This window comes from Athene noctua, chromosome 23, assembly GCF_965140245.1.
Source record: "Athene noctua chromosome 23, bAthNoc1.hap1.1, whole genome shotgun sequence".
Classification (NCBI taxonomy): Eukaryota; Metazoa; Chordata; class Aves; order Strigiformes; family Strigidae; genus Athene; species Athene noctua.
In genome coordinates, this window is record NC_134059.1 from 1,501,480 (window position 1) to 1,524,376 (window position 22,897).

The window sequence follows — 22,897 nt, forward strand, 5'->3', positions numbered from 1 at the left end:
GCTGGGGGAGAGGTACCCCCACTGCTGGGGCAGCTGCAGGGCAGCGCTGGCCGAGTTGCTCCGCCTTGTGTTGGTAAAGTACCACCAAGCTGATCCTGCTGCCACCATTTGCTCCTTTTGTGTCTGGATTTCTCCTGATGTAAATGGTGCTGGAGGGGCTGGCAGGGGAGAGAGCAAAGGAGGAGGAGGCGAGTAGTGAGGAGGTGTTGAGTAGCGAGGAGGAGGCGTGTAGTGAGGAGGAGGAGGGTGTGGTGATCAGTGGAGGTGATCAGGGAGGAGGAGGCGGCGGCGAGCAAGATCAAGGCCATGGCGAGCAGCGGCGGGACATGGCAGCCGGTGCCACCAGCAGCTCCCAGGCGTGGCCGGAGCCAGACCCAGACCCAACAGGCTCCTCGGCAGAGCTGCCTCTCGCTGTGCCCGGAGCGCTGGCCCTTCGACCTGAGCCACTCGCCGCCGTGGTGAGTGGGGCTGGGGGGGCTCCGGGGACCTGGGGATGGGCTTGGGGGGCTCCAGGCGAGGCGCTCAGGAGGGCTCCAGAAGGCCCAGAATCGCTCCGGGGGGACTGTGGAGGGCCCAGGGCTGGCCCGGGCAGGCTCTGGAGAGCAGGGTTGTCTGGGGGCCAGTCTGGTCACTGTCCCTCCTGCGCAGTCCTGGGCAGTGGCAGCAGGGGGGACACGGGGGCCGTGGTGCAGTCAGGGTCACCCCTTGCGCGTGAACTGGGTTAACTGGGCAGCCGTGCTCGTTTCCCGGCCCCGGCCTTTTGATTCTGTAAGAATAACGATGCGGAATTGAGCACCGCAAACAGCTGGAAGCCCTGAAGGTGTTTCCCGGCGCTCGGTGCGGGCAGAGCGGTGGTTCTGGCTGCGAGGTTTGGTTGGGGGGAGCCGTCGGGCGCAGGCCGGCGCCTTGAACCCGGCTCCTCTGCGCATCCCGGGCCCTTGCGCCGTGGTGACGGCGTGTGCTGGGAGCGGGGCCGTGGCCTCAGGCCTTCCCCTTGTTGTTGTCCAGCTTCAGAGCTGCAGGTTGTGAGTGTCAGCGCAGCCAAACAGTGAGGTTAGACAAAGGTTCAAGTCAGGTGAGACAAAGAGTAAAGAAGTAGTGTGAAGCCTGTGAGACAAAACCCAGGTGGATGTGAGCCGTGCATCCGTGGGGCAAGGTGAGCAGTGGTCTCTCTGAGGTCAGATGGTCAGGGCTGAAGGGGTCCTGCAGATTTTTCAGCAAAGATACGAGGTGATTTGGAGAGACTGTGGCCTCTCCCTCCCGTGGCTATGACTTGAGTAAAACGGTTCGTGTGCTTCAGGGTTTGGTGGCCTTGGAAGAGACCAGTTAATTATTGTTGGGCTCCAAAGCCCCATCAAAATGTCGCCTGCTGTCTCGGGTCAGTTTGTTCAGTAGCCGTGTCCCGGCGTGTTTTCTGACAAGCCCGGCAGTAGTAGTCGAGGTTAATAACTTGTGGAAGCCAGGGCAGTTCCTCGAGGTGAAGTCCCTGAGGCGCAGTGCGGGGCGGCGGGTGGCCCAGCCGTGGGCAGCGGCTCCCTCTCAGAGCAGGAGGGTCAGTGTACATGTGACAGAGCCCTGGCTCCTCACACAGCACCAGCCTCCTTTTGTGGAGACAGGGGATTGTTTTCTGGGCTTTTCATCTTCTGAATCGTTGGCCTGGGAGAGAGAGGAACCCGCTGGCCCTATCCGCTTAGCGTAAGCTTGGAGGCACCAAACAAAATAAAGATTTTTGCTGTATAGTGTCATAAAGGCAGCAGTTACCTTCTGGATGCCTGTACTAGCATGTAGATGGCAAAATCCCGTTCTCTGTGATGGGCTTGCACCATCTTCTAAGTCCTAAGCCCACATGGGCCTGTTAGGCCATTCCCAGCGGGGACTCACAAAGTCCTTACCATCAGGATTTAACGCCAAATCCCAGTTGTGCAGAGAACCACTTTGCCAGCATCGGCTTCCCTCTCTGGAGACTCTGACAGCATTTTATTGTGCAAGTGGGACCTAGGTGATGGTGGCTGAGGAGTTTCTTAGGGAGGGAATGGCAAGCAGGTGCCGGGTGCCTGGAAAGTCTCCTCAGAGGAGTCTTTGCTCCCCAGTGGAACGCGCTGGGCCAGTGCCCCTGCCTCGGGGGACTTTGAACTTGCTGTTTGTGGTTGACAGCCTGTGGTGAGACTTGTCCTGCCTGAAAGCCGGACGAGCCTTTCTTGTTCGTGTCCCAGCAGACACGGTGTGAGATCCAGCAGGTTGCTGGGGTGAGGAGTGGTCTCCCCCAGGGCAGGGCTGGCTGGCTGAGGGGCAGAAAGCTCCAGCTGGGGCGTACGACACTGGGGCTCCGGTTCCCCGTGACTCCACCAGTGCGGAGCTACAGCTTTGGGGCTCTCTTAGATTATGCCTCTGGGGAGCAGTCACTGATTTAATTGCCCTGTAATTATTAACTGCAGAGATTTGCTTTACAAAACTGACACGGGATGCCTGCTGTGACTTTGTCTTGATATCCTTTCAAATGAGCAAAAAATCATTGTGATACACAGCCCTGGCCCTGAGTACAGTGTGTTGTGCACTGCAAGGTGAGAAAAACCAGATACTGGTAATAAATAATAGTGGCAGTGATACTACAATACAAATCCTGCTGAATACGGAGTTCCAAGTGGACAGTTCCTTAATTGCCTAAAATCCTGGTCATCAGCTCAGCTCTGGTTTGTGTTTGTTTTTGTAATCCCAATTTGCTCTGTTTCAGTAGAATGGCCAGTTAATGCAAGGGATATGTAAATTGGGGAATATTCCTTTTTCCCATGGTATATGGTCCCTCACTTCAACATTCTAGACAGGTGAGCAGCAGAGATAATTTTGATGGTGACCTTTTCCTTTGAAACTCCAAAAATCTAATCTTTAATATAAAGTATATTCTCATCTACGGTAGTAAGCAAGGTAAAGAACATTTATTTTTTAAAAAGTGGATGCCCATTGAAAAGGTATTGTTAAAAGGGGATGTCACCACTTCTCAGCAACTCTGTAGTAAAAGTGCTACATCTGGAACATCCCCGCTGAAGAATTTTGAGGAGATTGCCTCATTTGAGTCAGTCTTGATTTGGTACGAATTTGGGGAACTTGACTCAAATTTAGGTGCAGGTGAAGGAGGATTTTGAGCAAATTAAAAAAAAAGAAAAAAAATCAGGAACAAACAGTGTACATCCAAGCATTTTAAATCACCTTAATTAAATTACTGAACTATCAGTGATGTGAAGTTACTGTCTGTGATACCAGAGAAACAAATGTGATACTAGTTTTGAGAAGAGCTTCGACTCTTGTCCTGGAGGCTACAGATCAGTCGGTCTAGCTTCTGTGCTAGGAAAATTGTTCAGCAATTCCTGTAAATACCGAGAATTTGGAGAGAGAAGACGAAACAGGATAAACAGCAGAGAAAAAGGAGTCCCAGAAATAAAAATTTTAAAAAAGACTTTTTGGGCTTACTATGATACCGCTGTAACAAACATTTTGTACAGTACTGTTTAAGACTGATTCTCCTCCTTTGCTGTCTGTTTTCCTAACACACATTTTTGTCAGTTCTGCACTTATATTTCTTGTAGAGGATTTAGGGGTGACATTCGTATGTAGCTCTTAAATATTTAAATCTCTGGGAGAAAGCTTCTCAGACATGAACTTCTGTTTTCCCTTTGCTGACAACATGTGCAGGAGCAGAGGACTAAATGAGACCAGGGGTCGGCTTTGCTCAAGAGCTTGTTTCTGACAGTCATGGAGTTAGGAAATCCGTGACGTTTCTGCGATAACTTGCTCTTGGGGAGGCGCTGCACAGGCTGCGTTGCTCTGTGGAGCCAGCAATGAGCCCAGATCCGTGCTGCGCGGGTGCCAGCGCCCGGCGTGTTCCGTGCGGTGGCCCTGTGCCGCTCTCCTGGGCGAGAGGGGCCTTCCCTGGCAGAGAGCTCGGGCTGCCCGCCGCACCGTGCCTCTGCCGAAGCCCAGGGCATCCAGCTGCCTTCTTTCCAGCGGTTTGATGGGTCTTGGTTGAGGCCCCAAACATTTCCTCCTTCCCTCCAGTACCTTTTTGAACCTTGAATTGAATTCAGCATTTTTGAGGACCAGCCCGTTCATCATTTAAATGAGAAAATACAGGTACAGACTTCTTTGAAACTGAAGTTACTACATCCCTCTGCTCAGGTGGGAGTTGCATTTTAGCTGCTTTTATGGTCCCTGAAATATTAGATGGAAGGAAGTCAATGAAAAGGAATTGGATTGACTTTCTCCTCTGCTGCTGTATGCAGCTGCCAGGTGATAGCATGAGTCAATCCTCAGCAGAACCAATGTAATCTGGTGGTTTCAAAGCGAATGCAAGCAGTGGATTCAAAAAGTAATGTAGAACAGTTACTGTAGTACCGGTGTTTCATCAATGTGCATAACAGGGTGAACTAACTTGTTTGTTTAAAGTTTAATTTATTGTTGGTAGGCTACCTGTGAGATTCTTGGGAAAGCGCAGATAAAATTCCTGTTAATCCATGATCTCTTTGGGTTTTTTGGTTTCTTTTGTTTAAATTGTTTGTTCTTTTGTTGAGCACACCTTTGTGTGTGGTAATTCAGCATAGCAACAGACATTTATCTTGAATTATCCTGTTGAAAGGTGTGTAATACAGGTACAGTGGAATTTAAATGTAAAGCCAAAGGAAGCAAAGGAGTTCAATCTCTTGTTGTGTAATTAAAACACAACCTGCCTAGAGAGCCCAAAGGTCAGACTGAACGTATTATGCAATAAATTTATGCGCTCACAAATGTGAGCGGACTTAGAGTATTAAAAACTGAAGCCTACTGTCACTTCCTTGGTTATTTCTCCTGTCTTCCAGAGGGTGAAGTCAAATAAGGTTGTATTAAGAACTACTTAAAACTGTGTCTGCTAATTATGGATGCTTCAGCTTTTGTGTTCGTTCAGCTCATACCTGAGGTTCAGTTTTTGGAACCTCTGCTCTTTGGTAGCTGTGATGGTTCAGCTCTGTTGGCTTCCCAGGGATGCAGGACGTGCCTTGGGTAGAGCAGGGGAGGGTCCTGCTTGGATGGGCTGCGTGGTCTGGTTCTTCCTTTGTTGGTCTTACAGCTTCTCACCAATAAATAGGAGAGAGGTGAATTTGTTCACTTTGGATTGTTCAAGGTATGCATTAGAGAACCTTGAGCATATTGACATGGGAACTGGAAGAGACTTGAGGAGGCCTTGCATTCATTTTTGTTGCTCTGGATACAGAGGAGGACTTGGCACCCCTGTGCCAGGGCTCTGGGAAGGGGAATAGCCCAGCAGAGAGGAGCCCGGCCCAACCCTTCTGGCCTCTACAGCAGGGCAGTCCCGGGAGTCTGCTGGACCGAACAGCCCTTCAGAGTGGGGGCAGTGCTGTCTGGTCGGTCTCTCTCAAGCCTCGGAAGCGCGCTCTAAAATCTCGGAAGAGTCCGTTATCCGAGGAGGCTGTTGCGGGGGTTGGTCTTGGAGGAGACCTCCAGGGCTGGGCTCTGCTGGAGCCTGTGCCTTGGTGGTGCTACGCCGTTCGGTGCTGAGCTGCTCTGTCTGCTGTAGACGTCCCTTGTTTCTGATGGGAATCCTCCGGAGGCCGTAAGATGTTGCTTTTACATAATCTGATGGGCATTTACCTGGCAAAATGTTGGGCATGATTCAATGAGACAGCATTTTGTGCAGCAAACGATTGGGCAGGTCTTTGTAAATTAAGCTGTAATGATTTGGCTGTCAAGGGACTTATATGCATCTGTATTGCTTTTATCTCAGATTACTGAAAACCTACGACAGACTGAAGGACAAACACTTGACTAAGTACGTCAGCAATACCTGGATAAGACAACATCATCAGAGATCAGGACTGGTGAGATTGAAAAATTTCCTTTTCTGAGAAAAAAAGAAAAGAATGAATTGTTTCTCTTAATATTGCACAAGTCAAATCACTGATAGTCCTGTTGTTCATTTCTTAGAAGTATGCGTTGTCATTGGTAAGAATTTGACCAGCCAAACACGTGCAATTCTGCTGTGCCAGATCAAAGCCACACGATCCCAAAGTTCTCCCCTACACCGTATCCCGCAGCAGCATTGATTCTCTTAGGTTACTGTTTCTCTTAGGTTTTTAAAATGTGACATCTAAGCATCTTTGACTCTGTTTAGCTGTTTAAGTAGGTTCAGTGTTATTTTTTTAAAAGACTTCAATGGAAAACTGAAGGATTTGGTCAAGGTGAATGTGCTGGACATTTTGAAAAATACTTATGCACTCCTGGGTGTGACTCTGCTTAGCACAGGCAGATGCAACCCCTACGCAGTAGGAAGGCAAGTATTTAATTGTCATTGGTAAGAATTTGACCAGCCAAACACGTGCAATTCTGCTGTGCCAGATCAAAGCCACACGATCCCAAAGTTCTCCCCTACACCGTATCCCGCAGCAGCATTGATTCTCTTAGGTTACTGTTTCTCTTAGGTTTTTAAAATGTGACATCTAAGCATCTTTGACTCTGTTTAGCTGTTTAAGTAGGTTCAGTGTTATTTTTTTAAAAGACTTCAATGGAAAACTGAAGGATTTGGTCAAGGTGAATGTGCTGGACATTTTGAAAAATACTTATGCACTCCTGGGTGTGACTCTGCTTAGCACAGGCAGATGCAACCCCTACGCAGTAGGAAGGCAAGTATTTAATTGCCCTCCGCTGACTTGGGCAGCGGCCCCTGAAGAGCAAGGCTGAGCCCACAGCTTTTAGGAAATGTGACTGGGGCTCTCCTGCCCTCTTCAGTTGGCTGATGGGGTCCCCGGGGTCAAAGAAACGACAATTCTGTGCTCGGAAGGTGAGTTCCAGCACCGTGGCAGAAGCAGCGGTGGTAACTGACTGGGAAGAGAAAGTAGCCTTTCTGGGGAATTGGGCTCTGTTTAAAAACACACCCTGTCCTGTCTTGTCCTTCTTAGTCACATTCTATTTGTTTATGGCAGATCTCGGGGAGTGGAAGAATCCTACCTGAGAAGGAATGCCAGCTGAATACTATAGAGGAGGAACACCTGAGATACACACGGGAGGGCCTGGCTGGCACCGTGTTTCGTAAGGCCCTTGGCATAGAGGTATGCATTGACCAGGACACAGGAACCTGGCTGCAATTAGCAGAGTAATTTAATCCTCAGCTCACACGTTCAGTGAATTTGGCTGAGTAGCTAATCTGAAAGAAAAGAAGAAAGACAGATGATTGGGCAAGGGAGGATGAGAGACAGAGCTGTCTGTCTGCAGAAGGGTCGTCAGCCCAGTGTGGGGCTTTTGAAAAGAAAAGGGAGGGAGGGGCAGCAGCCAGAGCAAGGAAGTGTCAGATGCACTCAGATTTAAGAGACCTTCAGCCAAGCCAAGAATCAGGAGATACGGAGAAACAGGCAGATGATTGAATTTAGGAGGATCAGCAGCTGGAGAGGACTGCAGGGAAATGAGTCAGAGGTGGGAACAAGTCTTGTCCCTTGTCTCTCTCCTTCTCCCCGTGATTTCCTTTCCTTCCTTAACCAGGCGTCCCAGTGTCACAGCTGTCCAGTGAAAGACAGCTGGCAGGCAAGCTCAGACATTGCTGTTAGAGCTGGCAGGCCGATGCTGATGTGCTTCTTTCCCACAATTTAGTACCTCAGAGACATAAATTTCTCTTCTTTTAGGCGGGACCATCCAGAAGACCGGTGGGAAATGCCAGCTTTATGCACTCCCCTCATCCACCACCCGGTCCAAGAAATCATCGTGGGCTCTTCCCTCCCCTTGGCAGAGAAGCAACTGGTCGCTCCCAACAACAGGTGAGTTTTAGCAGCCACCCCGAAGGCGGTGGCGTGAGCACACAGAGCGCAGGCGTGCACGTAGGCCTGTGAGGTCTGACTGCCCCATCCTCCATCCCCTGGGGCCGACCTCCTGTTTGCAGGGTTGTCTCATTAGAGAGAAGTCTGCAGAAGCCGATGCTGCAGGAATGGCACATCAGAACGTAGAAAAAAAAAATGTTTGTGATAAACCTGCTTTAATCCTTCCCTTTTCTCTGCCTTGTCGCCCAAAGCTAGGCCGGTGTCAGTACGTTAAGTATTGTTAATGGGTGCTGCGGCTGTAGGTGCGTTCACACGCATTCTAAAATCCTGAGAGCAATGGAGGTCTTTTAGAAAACAGAGGTGAAGGGGTGAAGAAAGATGAAAGCTCATGCAGAAGGCTGTGCTTTGGAGCTCTGGCTCAGAAACCTCTTCCTCTCTGTTAACAGGCAGAGAAGGAATGTTAATATACTCTTGAAATATAAGGATACTAACGTCTAAGGTCAAAGGCCAAATATATGGTTCAGTTTTAACTGGTTCTCGATTTCAGTGATGATCATGGGTGCAGACTGCAGTGAGATTTTCAGTCCTGAATAACCTCCTCTCCAGAAAGAGGACACTTGGGCCTGTAGTTGTGTGTGGTGGTGGACATCGTCACATCAACACTGATCCAAGGAGTCTGCCTGTTCTAAGGCAGCAAGTTAACTCGGATAAACAGGTTTTTAACTTGGTATTCTGAGGGGTATACAAAGAAAAGCTGAACTAAAAAAGTCACAAAAATGCAGAGTATTGCACAAAAATAGGCCTGCTTTGGTGGTGCGTTCTCTCAGTGTGCGTGTGCTGAAGGCACCAAAAGGCAGCACGTGGCTGCGTTCCTGTGAGTGTCTGTGAGCTCACGTGTTTGCTTCAAGGCTGCACTGTGAAGAGACAGTAGCAAAACCTGGATTTATGGTCAAGAGTTATTCTGGATGCTCCAGTATTTGGATGCTTAATGAAAGATGCCTAAAGGGGCCTGGCTCTTTGGAGGCAGACTAGAAAATGTAATTTCCTGAAGGTACCTGAGAATCACTCATCACTTCCAAATATCTCAATCGGTGCTGTTTTGTTTTTTTTTCCCCCTCATGATGCTGTTCTGCTCTGGAAACTATACGCTGAGATTTTGTAGCTGTTTTCTCTATTCTGTTCTAGACTTCCAGGCGACCACATGCAGCTCCAGGGGATCTGCAGCACTCACTCCATTTCCCACCACTTCCCATCTGTGCTGCAGTGGGGGCTGTAAATCCTTCAACATCTAAAACGAAGTGCCTGGCACCTCAACTCAGTCTACAGCCTGCCAGCAGGGTGAGGCCATATTTCATTCTGAAAATAAAGTCATTTTAGGGACAGCTTTATAATACTGCTTTAGTACTGTAGTTCCCAGACCTGGTTAGTGCAGGCAACATGCCTTCCAAATGGTGATCAGCTTTTATTTAAACTCTCCTTGTTAACCTCCCCTTAATTTTCAAGACATTGACTTACTGGTCTAATGCCCAGTTCTTGATCACAGTGAGGAAAAATCTGGTGGCTTATCTTTTATAGTATAAAACCTCTGCATGCATAATTTTCTCCCTCCACATAGACTATCTGTTATGTCGAGAGGGAGGCAGCCACCTGGTTAACACCAAGAACTCAGGAATATTTCCACAGAGCCTTACAAGTTTTCACCTTCATCTACAGCTGCAAAGTAACAAAAAACCTCCTTTATTTTTTCTTGTTACCATTCCTCCTGCTAAGTCACACTGGCAGGTTCAGAGAATGAGAGCTTTTTGGAGTAGCCAGACATGATCTTGATACATACACAGTTACTTTCAGGTGAGATTTGGACTTTTTTTCTAGGAAAACATGGTGTAATTGGTTTTGTGTTAGGAGTTCCATGGGGCTGGAGGATTTCGGAATGGGGCTGTGACCGCTGCCTGGCAGACACTGGACGAATAGCTCCCTCCTGCATTTGCTCTTACTGTGATGGGCACCATCCTTTCTCCAAGAATTTGCCGGCACTTTCTGCTTCATGCTCCCTGCTGACAAAACAGCCGGATCAGTCACAGGTTATGCAGACATGACGCAGAGCTCAGACCCAGAGCACACGATGTTTGTGGAATTTATTCTCTAGAGTTGCCTTTTGCTTTTCAGGGCCCTGGGCCTCTGTTTGCATTTCATCTGAAGGAGGACGAGACCTCCACTACAAATGGGAGAGAAGCGTTTTGAACCACATCTTGTGTAACTGATGCCAAATGATGTTACTATTGGGAGACCTTGGCTGCTTTGGAACTTGCTTGCCAGCGGAGGGAGCGCAGCAGTGCCGTGGGGTTCTGTCTGCTGGGGATCAGAACTCTGCACTACAAGCAGTACCCGGCTCACAGTGCTGTATATAGCTAAGGGGGTGACGCTCCCAAGCAATCTGCCTGTTGCTTTGCAAATTAAAAGAAAGGGTTTTAGCACAGAAATCTTTTCCTGAACAAAATTGCAAGCACTCAGTTATGGAACTGTTCTAGAAGCATGTGTCTTACGAGGTGTAAAGAGCCATCAAACCATGGTTGGTTCAATACGCTCGGTCGCTGGTTTTGCATAACCTATTTAACCTGGTTATATGTTTTCACAGGAGGAAAGGAGCGAAGTAAAAGGTCCAAATGCGGTAAAATACATGACCAGTTTATCTCCCGTCGTTAACACCGGCCTGATACCGGCACCACCTCCACCCCAGCAAAAACGTGGAAACACAGTGAGAAGTGAGGTAACCAGAGGGAGAAAATTGTGTCCCGTCAGTGTGCCCACTGAGGCAGAGCACCCTCCGAGGAAGGTAAGTTAGCTCTGTCTACATCTCTGTTTATGTACAGGTATATAATCTTCCTTGTTGGTGTATTTGCCTAATGCTGAAAGATGTGTCGACCTAGTTTGCATAAAGATTCACTGAATTTTTGAAAGAAATAAAATTCCTAACTATTAAAATCTGTAACTGCCACCCATCTCTGTATATACTAAAACATTTGGTGTTTTTCATCAGCTGGGGGAAAAAAGGTGCTTGAACAGAAAAACCATGGGATCTCTTACTTAACACCTTCTGGTGTAGTCAGTCTGATCCTGTCTCTGACCATGTCTGAAATGCCTTGAGCGTACGAACCTTCATCTGTTACACTAGACCTCCAGCCAGTTTTGACTCTGTGAAGGAAATGGTAGGAACCCTGGATTGGGAGGCACGATATGGGTCATGGTCCCTGCAATTTTGGGCAATTCGATGCAGTGGATTTTCAGTTTGAAATCTTTTCCTGCCCTTCTGCATATTACAAATCAGTTCCCAATTTAAGCAGCTCAAGGCCTGTCTTAAAAGACTGGCAGCCTCAAGTGTACGGCACACATACATGCTCTTTGTGTTCACCTTCTGTTAGAGTTGGAAGCTGACTGCATTTTTTGTGTATTTCCTGCTACAGAATTCTGGCGTCGTCTCCAGGTCCCTGGTACGCAGCGGCGCGCGTGTCACCGTGGCCTTGGTGGGGAAAAATCTCTGTTTACCTGGCAAGGCTGCTGGGGACAGGCAGCACTGTGGAGGGGAGAACCTGTGTATGTACAAAGGCAGACTACTGGAAGGAGGTAAGTGTGCAGTCAAAGAATTCATATCGATTCTGGCAACGTCTTTTTTTCTTTTGGCTAAAATGTTGGTGTGGCATCAAAATGACTTCAGCTGAGCTCAGTCAAGATACATGGATCCAGGGATTTTTATACCATCTTTTATACCATCTGCCTCCAGACTAAATGTGGATCTACTGTTTCATGATTGTAAGTGAGGTTAGAATGACTTCTGCAAATTATGGTAGAAGGAACTTAGAGAACTAATTTAACAAAATACTGTAGCTTAGGTGAATTTCGTATAGAGACGTGTGGTTAATAAAGTAGTAGTAGTAGTAGTAGTAGTGGTAGCAAACTGTCCTTAAATGGGGGTTGTCTCTTTCTGACTTGCTCCATCACATCATGTTGCTTATTACTCCAGAAGGAAAAGTGCATAATGGGAGCCCAATTCCCATCTCTCTGACGTGAGTGCAATCCCATAGCACCAGTAAAAGGTGAATTGTGTTCTGGGATCCTGGGAAGAGGCGATGGCTGGGAGATTGTCACTTGTGAGGAGGAGTGATTCCACCGATGACACCCCTCATTCCAGCTCACAGACCCCCTGTGCTGGCGTTTTCAGCGGGCGTGGGAAGATGGTGCAGAGCTCCCTGCGCTCCCGCCCGTCCCCGAGGCTGTGGGAGCACCGCGGCGTGCCCGCGGATCAGCTCATGGGCTGCTGGGCTGGCTCCCCGCTGTGTCCTCTGTGCCTGCCCCTCTTGTCCCCAGCCCTGCTCACAGGCCTGCGGGAGTGACCAGTGTAAAGGGGGTACAACCCCGTCCCCCCGGCATGGAGGGGGGTGGCCGCCTCGGTGCCCTCCCGCCTGGATGCCAAGCGGTGCCCTTGCAGAGCAGCCTGGAACGGCTCCAGAAGCAGCATCTTTCCGGTGCCCGGTGTTGCCTGAGCCCAGCCGCGTCCGTGCGGGCCCAGAGCCGCTGGTGCTGAGCTGTGCTCATCTGGAGCCTCGGCTGCCCCTGCCAGGGGTGTCCCACTGCGGGGGCTCTGACGTGCTGCTGCCCTGCACCCGGTGGGCACGTGCCAGGAATCCTAAACCTCCTGTGCACGATGCCCACTCCTGTAAGGCAAGGGCGGAGTTAAGTTTGTGGAGATGGGAGGCTCTGCTCTCTGTTCTGCTGTGGCTGTGAGTGCCCAAACGGAGTGGCTTGTCACAGGGGTGCCCAGCTTGGCACTCTGGGGCTGGAGAGAGACAGGGCTGTTGTGTAGGGAGGAGGTGGGGTATTACCCCACAGAAAAAAAAAATCTCCTTATTCCCTTAATTCTCATTGTCTGGGTAACTGTTTATCTGCCTAATTGGTTCTGCATCAGATACGCGTTATTTCTGTCCCTGGCATCTGCAACTTCAGTGTTTTAAAAGCACCGATCGAAAGAAAAAGAGGCGGGCAATAAAATCTGAAAGGTGAGAAGTGATGGCCATGAGGGACAGCTGGTGTGTCAGCGGTGGCAGCTCTCCTGCACCGTTTGGGTTTGTTGCCTCTCTGCTGCGCGCGCAGTGAGCTGGTGGTGGCAGTGGAATTACTGAATGTCACGGGGAAATCACTGACATCACCGTGCGCTGGTGCCTGGGGTTCCAACCGCGGCAGCTCGGCTGGGCAGGGGAGGATTCTTTAATGCGTACGCGTGGGGCCAGTCTGTACTACAGATGTGAGCAGAGCTGTCTGTGAGCTACTACAGCTTGTCAGGCTCGTGGCCTGGGACGGAATCCAGACCATGTTGGTGTGGAAATGGTAAATCTGTTGTAAGCCTCATTTGTATGAGGATTTCACGTGGGAGCTGAAGGAGGTACGGGAGCAGTGCGGTGGCAGAGTGTTCCTGCGCAGCACCCTTTGCCTGTATTGATTTAATTCATTCAGTTTGTAAGCCACTGCTTTGCTGATTAGCCATGTCAATCCACATTTGTCTTACTTTGTGCTGCAGTAGATTATCTTTCTCCAGTTTTCTCTGTTGCTGGCATTTTTTCTTCATGGCAACAGTTTTTTCTCCTGTAACAAGAGACTGTGTGGCATTTTCTTTCTGAGTTTGCCCAGTTCTCAGTTTTTCTAGTCCTTTCAGTGGCTGAGGGTTTTGTTTGTTGTTTTTAATGTGTTGACCACACTTGATGCATCATTCAGTAGCTTTAGTGCTTTTTGCTATGCTGTTTATGAAGAATACGATGCTTTTTTATGATAATGTGCTGTTACTCTTCCATCTGTGGTCCTAGATTCTCTCATGGCATTAAAAAGACAGAGCAAATGTACAGGCAAAAGGAGACTGATGAAGTTAACCTCTGCCTGCTTAAAAAGAACTTTATTAGTTGTGAATTCCGTCTCACAGTATGATTCTTGTATTTTAGAGTACGATGATGATATTGAAGCAGAAGAGAGACAGATTGACGATCAAATGAGTGGAACATCAGAGTCACCCTCAGGTGATGAAAAACCTGACTTGGACACTGAAAAGGAGAGTGAAACCTTATCAGAGAAGGCATTGGAGGTCTCTGACAGTGAGAAGGATGAAGATGATAAATACTCTGACAGTGACTTCTGGGACGATGAACAAGGTTAGATTTTTTTCATACTGAGGCTTAAAGAAGTTGACCTGATGACTGTTTTACATTTTTTATGCACGTTTTACATTTTGCGCGTGCCCGGTACATGTTAAGGGGAAAACACATGAAAAAGCATGCAATTCCTACTGAATTGGGAAAAGATAGCTGTTTTATCTGTTATTAATTCAACCATCCTCACTGAAATGCAGCAAAACCCACAGGCAGTGTAAGGGTGTGCCAGCTCACAGCAGACTTTGCTGAAGTGCACCGGTGCAGAAGTGGAGCTGGAGCCAGTCGGCAAATTAGCTCTAAATACTTGGGCAGATCAGCACTTAATGTCAGCGGTCACTGACGTCCGAGACCACTCACACCTTCGGAGGATAGGTGCTTTCACCTGAGAAGCCCCCGGCACACCCACCGTGCCTCCTGGTGGTTTAGCAGTGCTGTCTTTAATGGCCCCGAGCAGCCAGAACCTCGGCGGCGTCCCCTGCCGCACTGCTGGCCCGTGCTGGCCGAGGGAGGAGATGCCGTCAGCTCGGCTCTCCCTGCTGCCTGCCTGGGATTATCTTCATCAGTAATCCCATGGAAAACTCGCAGGCAAGTTCTCATTTCTTAGATGAACAGCAGCATTCCATTCACCACGTCGTTGCCTCTTCCTTGGGGCAGTGTTTTAGTTCTTCTTAACTTTTCTCCTCTATGGCTTTGTGAGATCCTGAGCTGACTTCTGTGCCTCTTGCTTGTCATAATGTACCAGGATTTCTCCATTTCCTGCTCTTTCAAAATCAGTTACTTTACATTCCTTACATTTGACAGTCCTAATGTGCAAACCATTTCTCGAGTTAAACGGAAACTTTCACATTTGGATTTCTAGGTGAATTAAGCAATGGCAATATTAAGCAATACAGCTCGTTGTGAAAAGGTTGCAGCTGCAAGAAAGATCCAGTCTTTTTACAGAAAGTATAAATTCCACCAGAAATTCCAATTAGGTTTGAAACTTCCTTGCTTATAAAATCATTGCAGTGATCAAAAAGAATCTTAACTTTTGTTCTCTCGTGATAATGAGAAATAGCTTGTGATTCAGGAATAATCAGTACAATTTTCTGCTTGTTAGTGCATGGCATTATGAACTTCTCTGTGACTTTACTCAGCTGCCTCTCAAGCTCTAGCAGTGTGTGATGATCATTCATTCTCTTTCCTATTTGTTGATTTTTGATATTTTCCCCTTTGAAATGAAATCTTACTACTTTTTTCCCCACCACTGAACAGAAGAGGTGGAGAGAAGGGATAAAAAAGATGTGGGTTTCTCCCAACGGAGTAGTAATAATAAATTCATGAAACATAAGAATTCATTGGTAATTTTGAGGGCAAGAAGAGCTTTCTGCTTGAATGAAGGACTCCCTGAAAGTAGTATAGGTGGAAATATTCCAAGCAGCGTTAGTAGCAACTACTAGTTCCATTTTTTTAGGAGACCGGTAAAGTGCCTAATAGCTCTCCACAGTGGAAGATGTTTCTGGATATTCATTATTTTAAAAGTTTTTCTTTAATTCAACACCATTTTTTTTAGCTATGCGTTTAGCTATGCGTTTTTGCACATCCTTAAGCAGGTCTTTTCCATTCTTTCTATTTACAAATTCTCCAAGACAACATGACCCCATTTCACTGTTGTTGGCTTCAGCTTTCATCTGCGTGTGTCCTGAAATTCCACATGCTCTGTACATTTATTGTGCTTTGAGGTCATCTGCCGAGCCTTGGGCCTGTAATTTTTTCAAAGAAATACTCGCTTAAGCTTAAGTATGTGTCTTAGTGTTGGTAGACCAAGATTTTGGATAGCAAGCTTTTGGGCATGGATGCTACGTTTCTGTGTTTCAGCAATCAGTACACTAATCCTCTTGTAAGCTATGAGTGCTGCTTTGGCAGAAATAACGCGCTAATAGCAATGGGATCTGGATCTTTATGAGTGCGTGTTGTGGACAGATTTTGTCTCATCTTAGTTCAGCATATGATGACGCTTGTTCAAGAGTGTCTGAACCCGTTGGGCCCCTTGGGTCAGTTCAGCCAGCATACAGAGTCCAGAATAAAATCCAGATAACTGAGGTGCCACAGATGTGACTTTTGCATACAATATTATGAGTCGGACATAAATAAAGAGCGTGTAAGAGGGACCTTGGCATTCAAATCCCTGTGGACCATAAGCCTGTGAATGAACTGGGGAGAATCGCTGACGGTTCCCCTGGTGCAGTGTGTAATCTGCACGTTGGAGTGGTTCTGTCTGTTTGTACTCTCGTCAGTGTCTGGGAGCGGTGGTGTTTTCTGGGACTGTGAACACACCTCCTGTCACAACAGAGGCGCGAGTCCGGGGCAGGCTGGAGGTGCCAGAGTCATTGCCAGGTGGTGGCTGCCCAGTCATTTGTGCCTCACGCCTTTTGCTTTTTAATGGCTTCTCTTTCCGGCTTCCTCTTTTGTAACTTTGTGATAGTTCTTGAAGATTGCAGTCCAGTCCAGGTGGAAACAGCAACGGCACCTGGATGTGGTCGTCACGTGTGTTCTGAACCTGATGACTCCTGTCCAGATGTGGAAGAAGAGGTCCTAGAAAGTGGGGAGTATGATGCCAGTGAAGGTGAGGTTGGCTGTTGAGCAGGGATGAAATCTGATTCATCTGAAGTCTTTTTATAGAAGTGCTTGCCCTTTCCCTTTCCTTGCTAGTCTATCAAACCCTATGTCTGCTCTTTTCTCTCCTAACTTGTACAAAATTGGGTGGTGACTAGCTGGCTTCTGCAGTCATGTGTAGTTAACCTGTATTACAGTAAACAACTGCTTTGTTGGCAGCTGTAATGGTCCTAGGAAAAGAATCCAGGCCATGAAAAACTGGGTGCCAGTCAAGAAAAGAGCTGTGGAAAGCAGGAGTCTAGCGAGTTTCCCTTTGCTTCCAGGTAGCGCAGGGGCTCCTGGGGAGGTGAATGTCCAGGACAGGCAGGGTGGGACTGACAGATGGAGGGCAGCTGAGCTGCAGCCTCCATCTCCGTGCTGCGCCCCGTTTGTCTCCCAAGCTCATCTCCTGGTGAGCAGTTGGCCTAATTGGCAGTGAGGAACCTTCAGCTCGGTCTTGGTTCCCTCCAAGAACGTTTCTGGTCCCTGCAGCCTGAGCCATTCATTGCTGGGAGCGTGGTCTGCCCGACAGAAGAGCCTTGCCTGTCACCCGGGGGGTGTTCCAGCCAGCCATCCTGCCGCGGCCATCAGCCGTACCGGAAGGTCACCTTAAGCTTCCACTCCCCAGCGGCAGTGAGTCTGAAAAGCGAAGAAACCCACAGGTTAAAACTGACTTCAGTCTGCACTGCTGCTCTTCCATTTCCTTCTGCCATCCTCTAAGGCTCTAACAGCTGGCAGGAACAGGCCAACTCTACTGTTTTTAAATTGCAAGTTGCGCACGGTCTTGTACGTTGACACATTAATCCCGGGTGTTGCAAGTTTGTTTTTCTGGTCAGCTGGGAGCCTTTTGACCTCCTTCCTCTATGTAGCCTAAGAGCACAGTCTTGTAAGGTGAGTTGTCTTTCATCTGGAGAGTGTATGCAGGAGGCTGGAGGTTCCTTCTTGTCTCTGGTCTGTCAGCAATTGTCTTTTTCCTCAGTAATTCTTTGTCAGGTGAAACTTCTTCTGCCTCAGTCCCATCAGCTGACGGCAGACAAGAGTCGGTACCATTTAGTTTCAAAGCCTGGTGGTCTTCATGTGTTGGTCTTCACACGGATCCGTGTTTCTGATGCAGGGAGCAGGGTAGCGAAGATGTAGTTCCTGGGCAGCCCGACTTCTGTGGCAGTTGTCCCTCTGGATCGGGGTTGAAACCTGTTTGCTTCCCGGGGGGCAGGTGGTCTTTGGAAAGACCCGAATCTCCTAGTTGTTACCTTCTCAGGTGCCACGGTGCCTCATCTGGAATACTTTAATGCTGAAACAACCTCACGGTTCCTGTTATCATTCTGCCCAAGGCAAGACCTCACTTTACAGAAGGGAATACGTTGTAATCAGCAGCCAGAGTAAATAAACTGCTCTTTCTGCTAACGAAGCAGGTAAACAGGCAGACTATGCCATGCACCACACAGCATTTGGTTTCTTTCAGGCAAAGTGAACAAAGCATCTATTTTGCAGGGACCAGCAAAATCCATTACATTAGACTCAGTCCGGTATAAGCAGCTGGACAGTTTGGACACTGTACTTTTGTGGAGAGAGGAATATTTACTCTGAGCTGGGATGACAGTTTGGGATGTTTTCATTTTGTACCAAAACTTCCCTTAGAAAGTTTTAAAATTATTTCATGTTACTGATGTTGGTAGTAGACCTGAGCTCTCCCAGATTCAGGAGGTAGGGTTTTCAGTGTGAGTGGTGTAAAAGTATGGTAGTGATTGATAACTGCCTTTTTATATCTATGTAGATATATATATATAATATGTATAAAAGAAGAAAAAATTTAAAATATAAGGTACAGAAAGCTAGTAGTGAACATAAGCAACAAACCTGGTGCAAGATGCGTCTTGGACGAAGGCATGATTTCTTGTATTGCAAAATGTAGAGTTTTTAATTATAATTTTGAAGTGTGGTCCAGTGTTTAGCGATGTGGGGTCTGGTGGGAGGAAGCAACCTGCTGAGCTCTCTCCTCTCCTTCCCCATCCTCCCTTCTCTTTCTGGAAACTGTCTTCCCAGCCTGTCCTGCCTGCTCCTGGTTCCTGCACTGTCTGCAGCCACCTGGGCTCCTTGTGCACCTTCCAGTTCCCTCTGCGGAGACCTGGGAGCGAGTCGGGCCCGGCTCTGAAGGGCAGGAAGGGAGGGGTGGGCGCGGGGAGCAGCGGGGCCAGGGGGAGGGTTGTGGCAAGCCGGACACGAGCTCCACTCGGCTGGCAGAGATGGGCCAGGCAAATAGCGTCCTCGAGGCCTGGAGCCTTCTCTGTCTGCCGTCCAGAAAGGGGCTCTGGTTGCACAGTGGGTTGCGCCAGCAAGCAGCAGAAAGCAGTAACTGTGGGGTGCAGCAGCAGTGCAGGAGGGTAAAACAAGTCAAAAGGAGTGGGAGATGATTTGGGGCAAGACAGCCTTTGCACAGTTTGGGAAAGGTAGCTTGGGAAAGACGTTGCTCTTGTTCCTTGTGGTGGCACAAAACTTCTCTTTTCTTCAAGAACCGGAACGTGCCGTGTTTGTACAGAGCACTGGTGCAGCAGCACAGGCTGCCGGGGGGGCTGCCTCGGGACAGACCCCACAGCACAGAATTCAGTGAGGGCACTGCCGTGAAATTCCCAGCGGGCAGGAATCGACCTTGTGTTATTCCCCTGATGTAATTACAGAATCCATGGGAAGCAATTACACAAAGAGCTGAGTATTCTTTTTCCTGTGTGTGCGTATTTTACGTGAGCAATTTCCCACCTATTTCTTAACTTTTGAACATTACTGCCAAGCTTATAGCTACTTCGTAGACACACCTGGGCTCCCTGCTAGGCAGGTGAGGGAAGGAGGGAGAGTACAGAGGGCAAGCAGAGCTGTCAGAGTTGAAAGATGGTCGGGCATCGGCATTTTGGCTTAAATTGGTTATGCCAGATGCCCGAACAGCAGCACTAGAAACGTAGTCAGAGCAAAGGTGCATGATGAGAAGCAGCAGAGCCAGCTGTCGTCTTGTCACCATGCCGATGTCCCCTCATTGCTTGGGAGAGACAGCATCTTTAACAATAGCCCTGTAAACAGCCTTAACACTAACACAATTCTCAGTAAAACTGTTGTTTTGTTTATATTTAATAGCACCAGACGGAACTTTTGTGGCAGAAGGAAGAAGAACACTTGATGTGCAGGAAGCATCAGAAAAAGCGGGAGGAGAAAGGACGATGCTAGGGGAGACAAAAGCAATTGAGGAGGCACGTTTTGTTGAAGAGGAAGAAGTTTTCACCAAAGAGGCAGGAGAAGAAGTGGAACGGTTGGGAGACTTGCTGCCCGAGGACGAAGCAGTGGCTGTGCTGCAGGCAGAGGGTCAGCCTGTGGTAGAGGAATCTGCACCTGAAGAGAGTGCCATGGCAGAGGGAGATCCCAAAGCACAGGGGATAGGGAAAGGAAGGGCCTTTGGCATTGAGATGACACCTGGGGAACAGGGAGTTCTGGTGGAGGGGATGGAGAGCGAGGCAGAACTCGAGGAGCGGGGAACTGGGGAAGAGGAGGTGCCAGGAGCAGGGGAATTGCTTGACGAGGAGGAAAGCAGAATGCAGCCCGAGGGACGGGGTGGGGCTGAGGAATCGTCTGAGAGTGATGAGGAGGAATCAGAAGAAGAGGAGTCTGATGGAGAGGAGGACATGGAGGAGGGAGATACTTCAGGGGAGGACGACATGGCAAGTGATATGTCTGAGGGGGAGAAGGACGGGGTGCGGGAGAATTTGAAGGGACAGATGTGAGGAGTCCTTTTTCTGAAGAAGAGGAGGAGATGGACGAGGTAGGATTTGAAGGGGAAGATGTGCTTGGTTGTTGGAGAACGGCTTGCAGAGAGCGAGGCCATGGGTCTCTGCAGAAGCTGATTGCAGCCATCTGAGGTAAACAAAGGTAAAAACCCAGGGTACAGTTATGCCAAACAACAGACTGGTATGTTAACAAAGAGAGAAACTGAGGTACACAATGGCCTTGATGGTAAAAACAACCTTGGGAAAGGAGGCAGGCCAGAAGAGGGAAGATGTTGTGACATGTCTGAGATGCCACAGGGGGCTGGGACATTATAATGTAGCCTTTTACATGTATCCAATAGATCTGTGAGTAGTATGCATGATTATTGTAGAGTGCTTATATAAGTTGTGATTTCTTTCAATAAAGTTGAAGCTTGCTCTATCATTCACATTGAATCGGCTGCTTGCTTCCTCCGCCCGCCGCAAGTGGCGCACCGAACAGGGTTACCCGAACCCTGCTTTTCCACCAGACGGAACCCGGGAAGCGGCGGAACGGATTATTCGGAGCTGGAAGGCGATAAGGTCGCTGCTGACGGCAGTAGACATGTGCCATCTCCTAAAGCGTCGGGATTCATAAGTCTGACATCGGGGCAGCTGGTCCGGCTTCAGGAGATTTTGGTGTCCGAGGAAGGCTAACCCGGAATAGGCCGCATAGGGGTAATACCCAGGAAAGGCCAGGCCGCATAGGGATAATACCCAGGAAAGGCCAGAGGAATTAAAGGCCGCATAGGGATAATACCCAGGAAAGGCCAGAGGAATTAAAGGCTGAATAGGGATTTGCTACCCAGGAAAAGCCTTCACTGGTGTCTGGCTACTTGATCGGACTTTGAGGAAGGTCGTCGAGCTGCACCAGGAATTTGAGGAATTTGAGGAATTGCTGCCCGGGCAGGAACATGGAACGAGAGGTAGCCATTCAACTTTTACAGCGCTTTTTAGAAAAGCGGGGAGTAGGTCCGTTAAAAGACTTAGCCGCGCTGATTGGTCTGGGCAAGGCTAAGGGACACTTTAAAGAGCCAAATTTATTGTTTGAAGAAGCAGAATGGTGTGATAATCTTTTAGACCCTGATGCTGTAAATCCTGAAGAAGAATCTGGACTGTCTGGTCTGTATCCTCCTTTAATTGGGGATGATCCATAGATAAAACTGAGGCGAAAAAAAAAAACGTAAAAGTGAGGCAAAAAAACTTTGGCGCAAGGGAATATGGACATTGCAAGAAAAATTCTTACTCCTGTAAGCTATGAGCCGAGTCATCAGCCACGTAGGGAAGAATGGCATTTTTCTGTTATTAAAGATGTAAGCATTAATAAGAACGGGCTGCAAAACCTCAGACTACACCAGCTGTACTGGAGGCGATGGCTCAGGGATATCGATTGGCCCCATAAAAATTGGCTAACACTTTTAAGAAGAAAAACCGGCATTCACGCCGGGACAGTATTCTATTTGAAAAAACGAGCATGTGGATCTCCGTGCTCAGCGTTCGGAGCTGGCGGCGGCGGCCCGGGCCCTCCCCGACCCCCCCCCGCCGCGGAGCGGCCGCCTGCGGCTGAGCCCGGCACTGCGCTCTCAGCACACACACACCCCCACACCCCCCCCCAGCCAAAAGCGGCAGGGTTATGCAGCACAGGCTTTAGATGTTCTTAATGGAATCTTCGTATTTGTAATATTTGTCATTTTATGTTGTGAGTGATGAGTGTCAGGAGCTCCTTTCTCTGTGTGTGTGTGTGTGAGACGCGGCCGCTGCAGCTGCGGAGTTCTCCGGCCAGGGAAGCGGCCGGCCAGGAACTACAGGGTCCTAGTGCCCGCCCGCTGGGGCATCGGTGCCGCGGTTGGTTCGGGCTCCGTGTTCTAACTGTTACAGGTAAAATACCTCCTCTAACGGGAGGCAGTAATTCTGTGTTGATTGTTGTTTTGAATTTAGGTGCATACTCTGCGGGGAGAGTGCACCTCTGTACCATCTACCTAATGAGAATATTGTTAAAAAGTCATCTGCAACCTTACAGGGGTTGTTTGTTTTACCAGGGGTTGTAGATGCTGATTATGAAGAGAAAAATCAAAATTATGGTCTGTACCCCTGTGTTCTGTAACAAAAAATGTAAAAAATTGTTCAGCTTGTTAAAGAAGCTGCAGTTACTCAGGATTTGGATCAACAGGTACCCCTTAAATATTTTTGGACTAAAACAGTAACACAAGGTTAACTTCTGGTAAAATGTACTCTCGTTAAAGCTAAAAAATCTGTCGAGCTGACAGGCATTTTAGATACTGGTGCAGATGTGACCATAATATCTGTGAGCAGATTGGCTGTTAGCCCTGGTACCTCAAATGCTTTTCAGGGTTGGTGTCATGCTGTAACAATTTAAAGCAAGGATCTCATTCATGTAAGAGGCCCAGAAAATTGGGTAGCAAATATTAATCCATTTATATTGGAAAACCCCTATTGCATTTTGGGGTCATAACTGTATGACTCAATGAGGAACTCA

At 48.4% G+C, this 22,897-nt stretch overlaps 1 protein-coding gene across 1 annotated transcript; it reads left to right on the forward strand.

Annotated features, from left to right (window-relative positions):
* The first annotated feature begins 143 nt into the window (after positions 1 to 143).
* LOC141969734 (uncharacterized) lies at positions 144 to 20,379 on the forward strand. The gene is made up of 7 exons (XM_074925812.1): positions 144 to 458; positions 6,966 to 7,091; positions 7,659 to 7,790; positions 10,426 to 10,623; positions 11,252 to 11,411; positions 13,775 to 13,981; positions 19,739 to 20,379. The coding sequence occupies exons 1-7, from the start codon at positions 144 to 146 to the stop codon at positions 20,377 to 20,379; spliced, it is 1,779 nt and encodes a 592-aa protein (XP_074781913.1).
* The last annotated feature ends 2,518 nt before the right edge of the window (positions 20,380 to 22,897 follow it).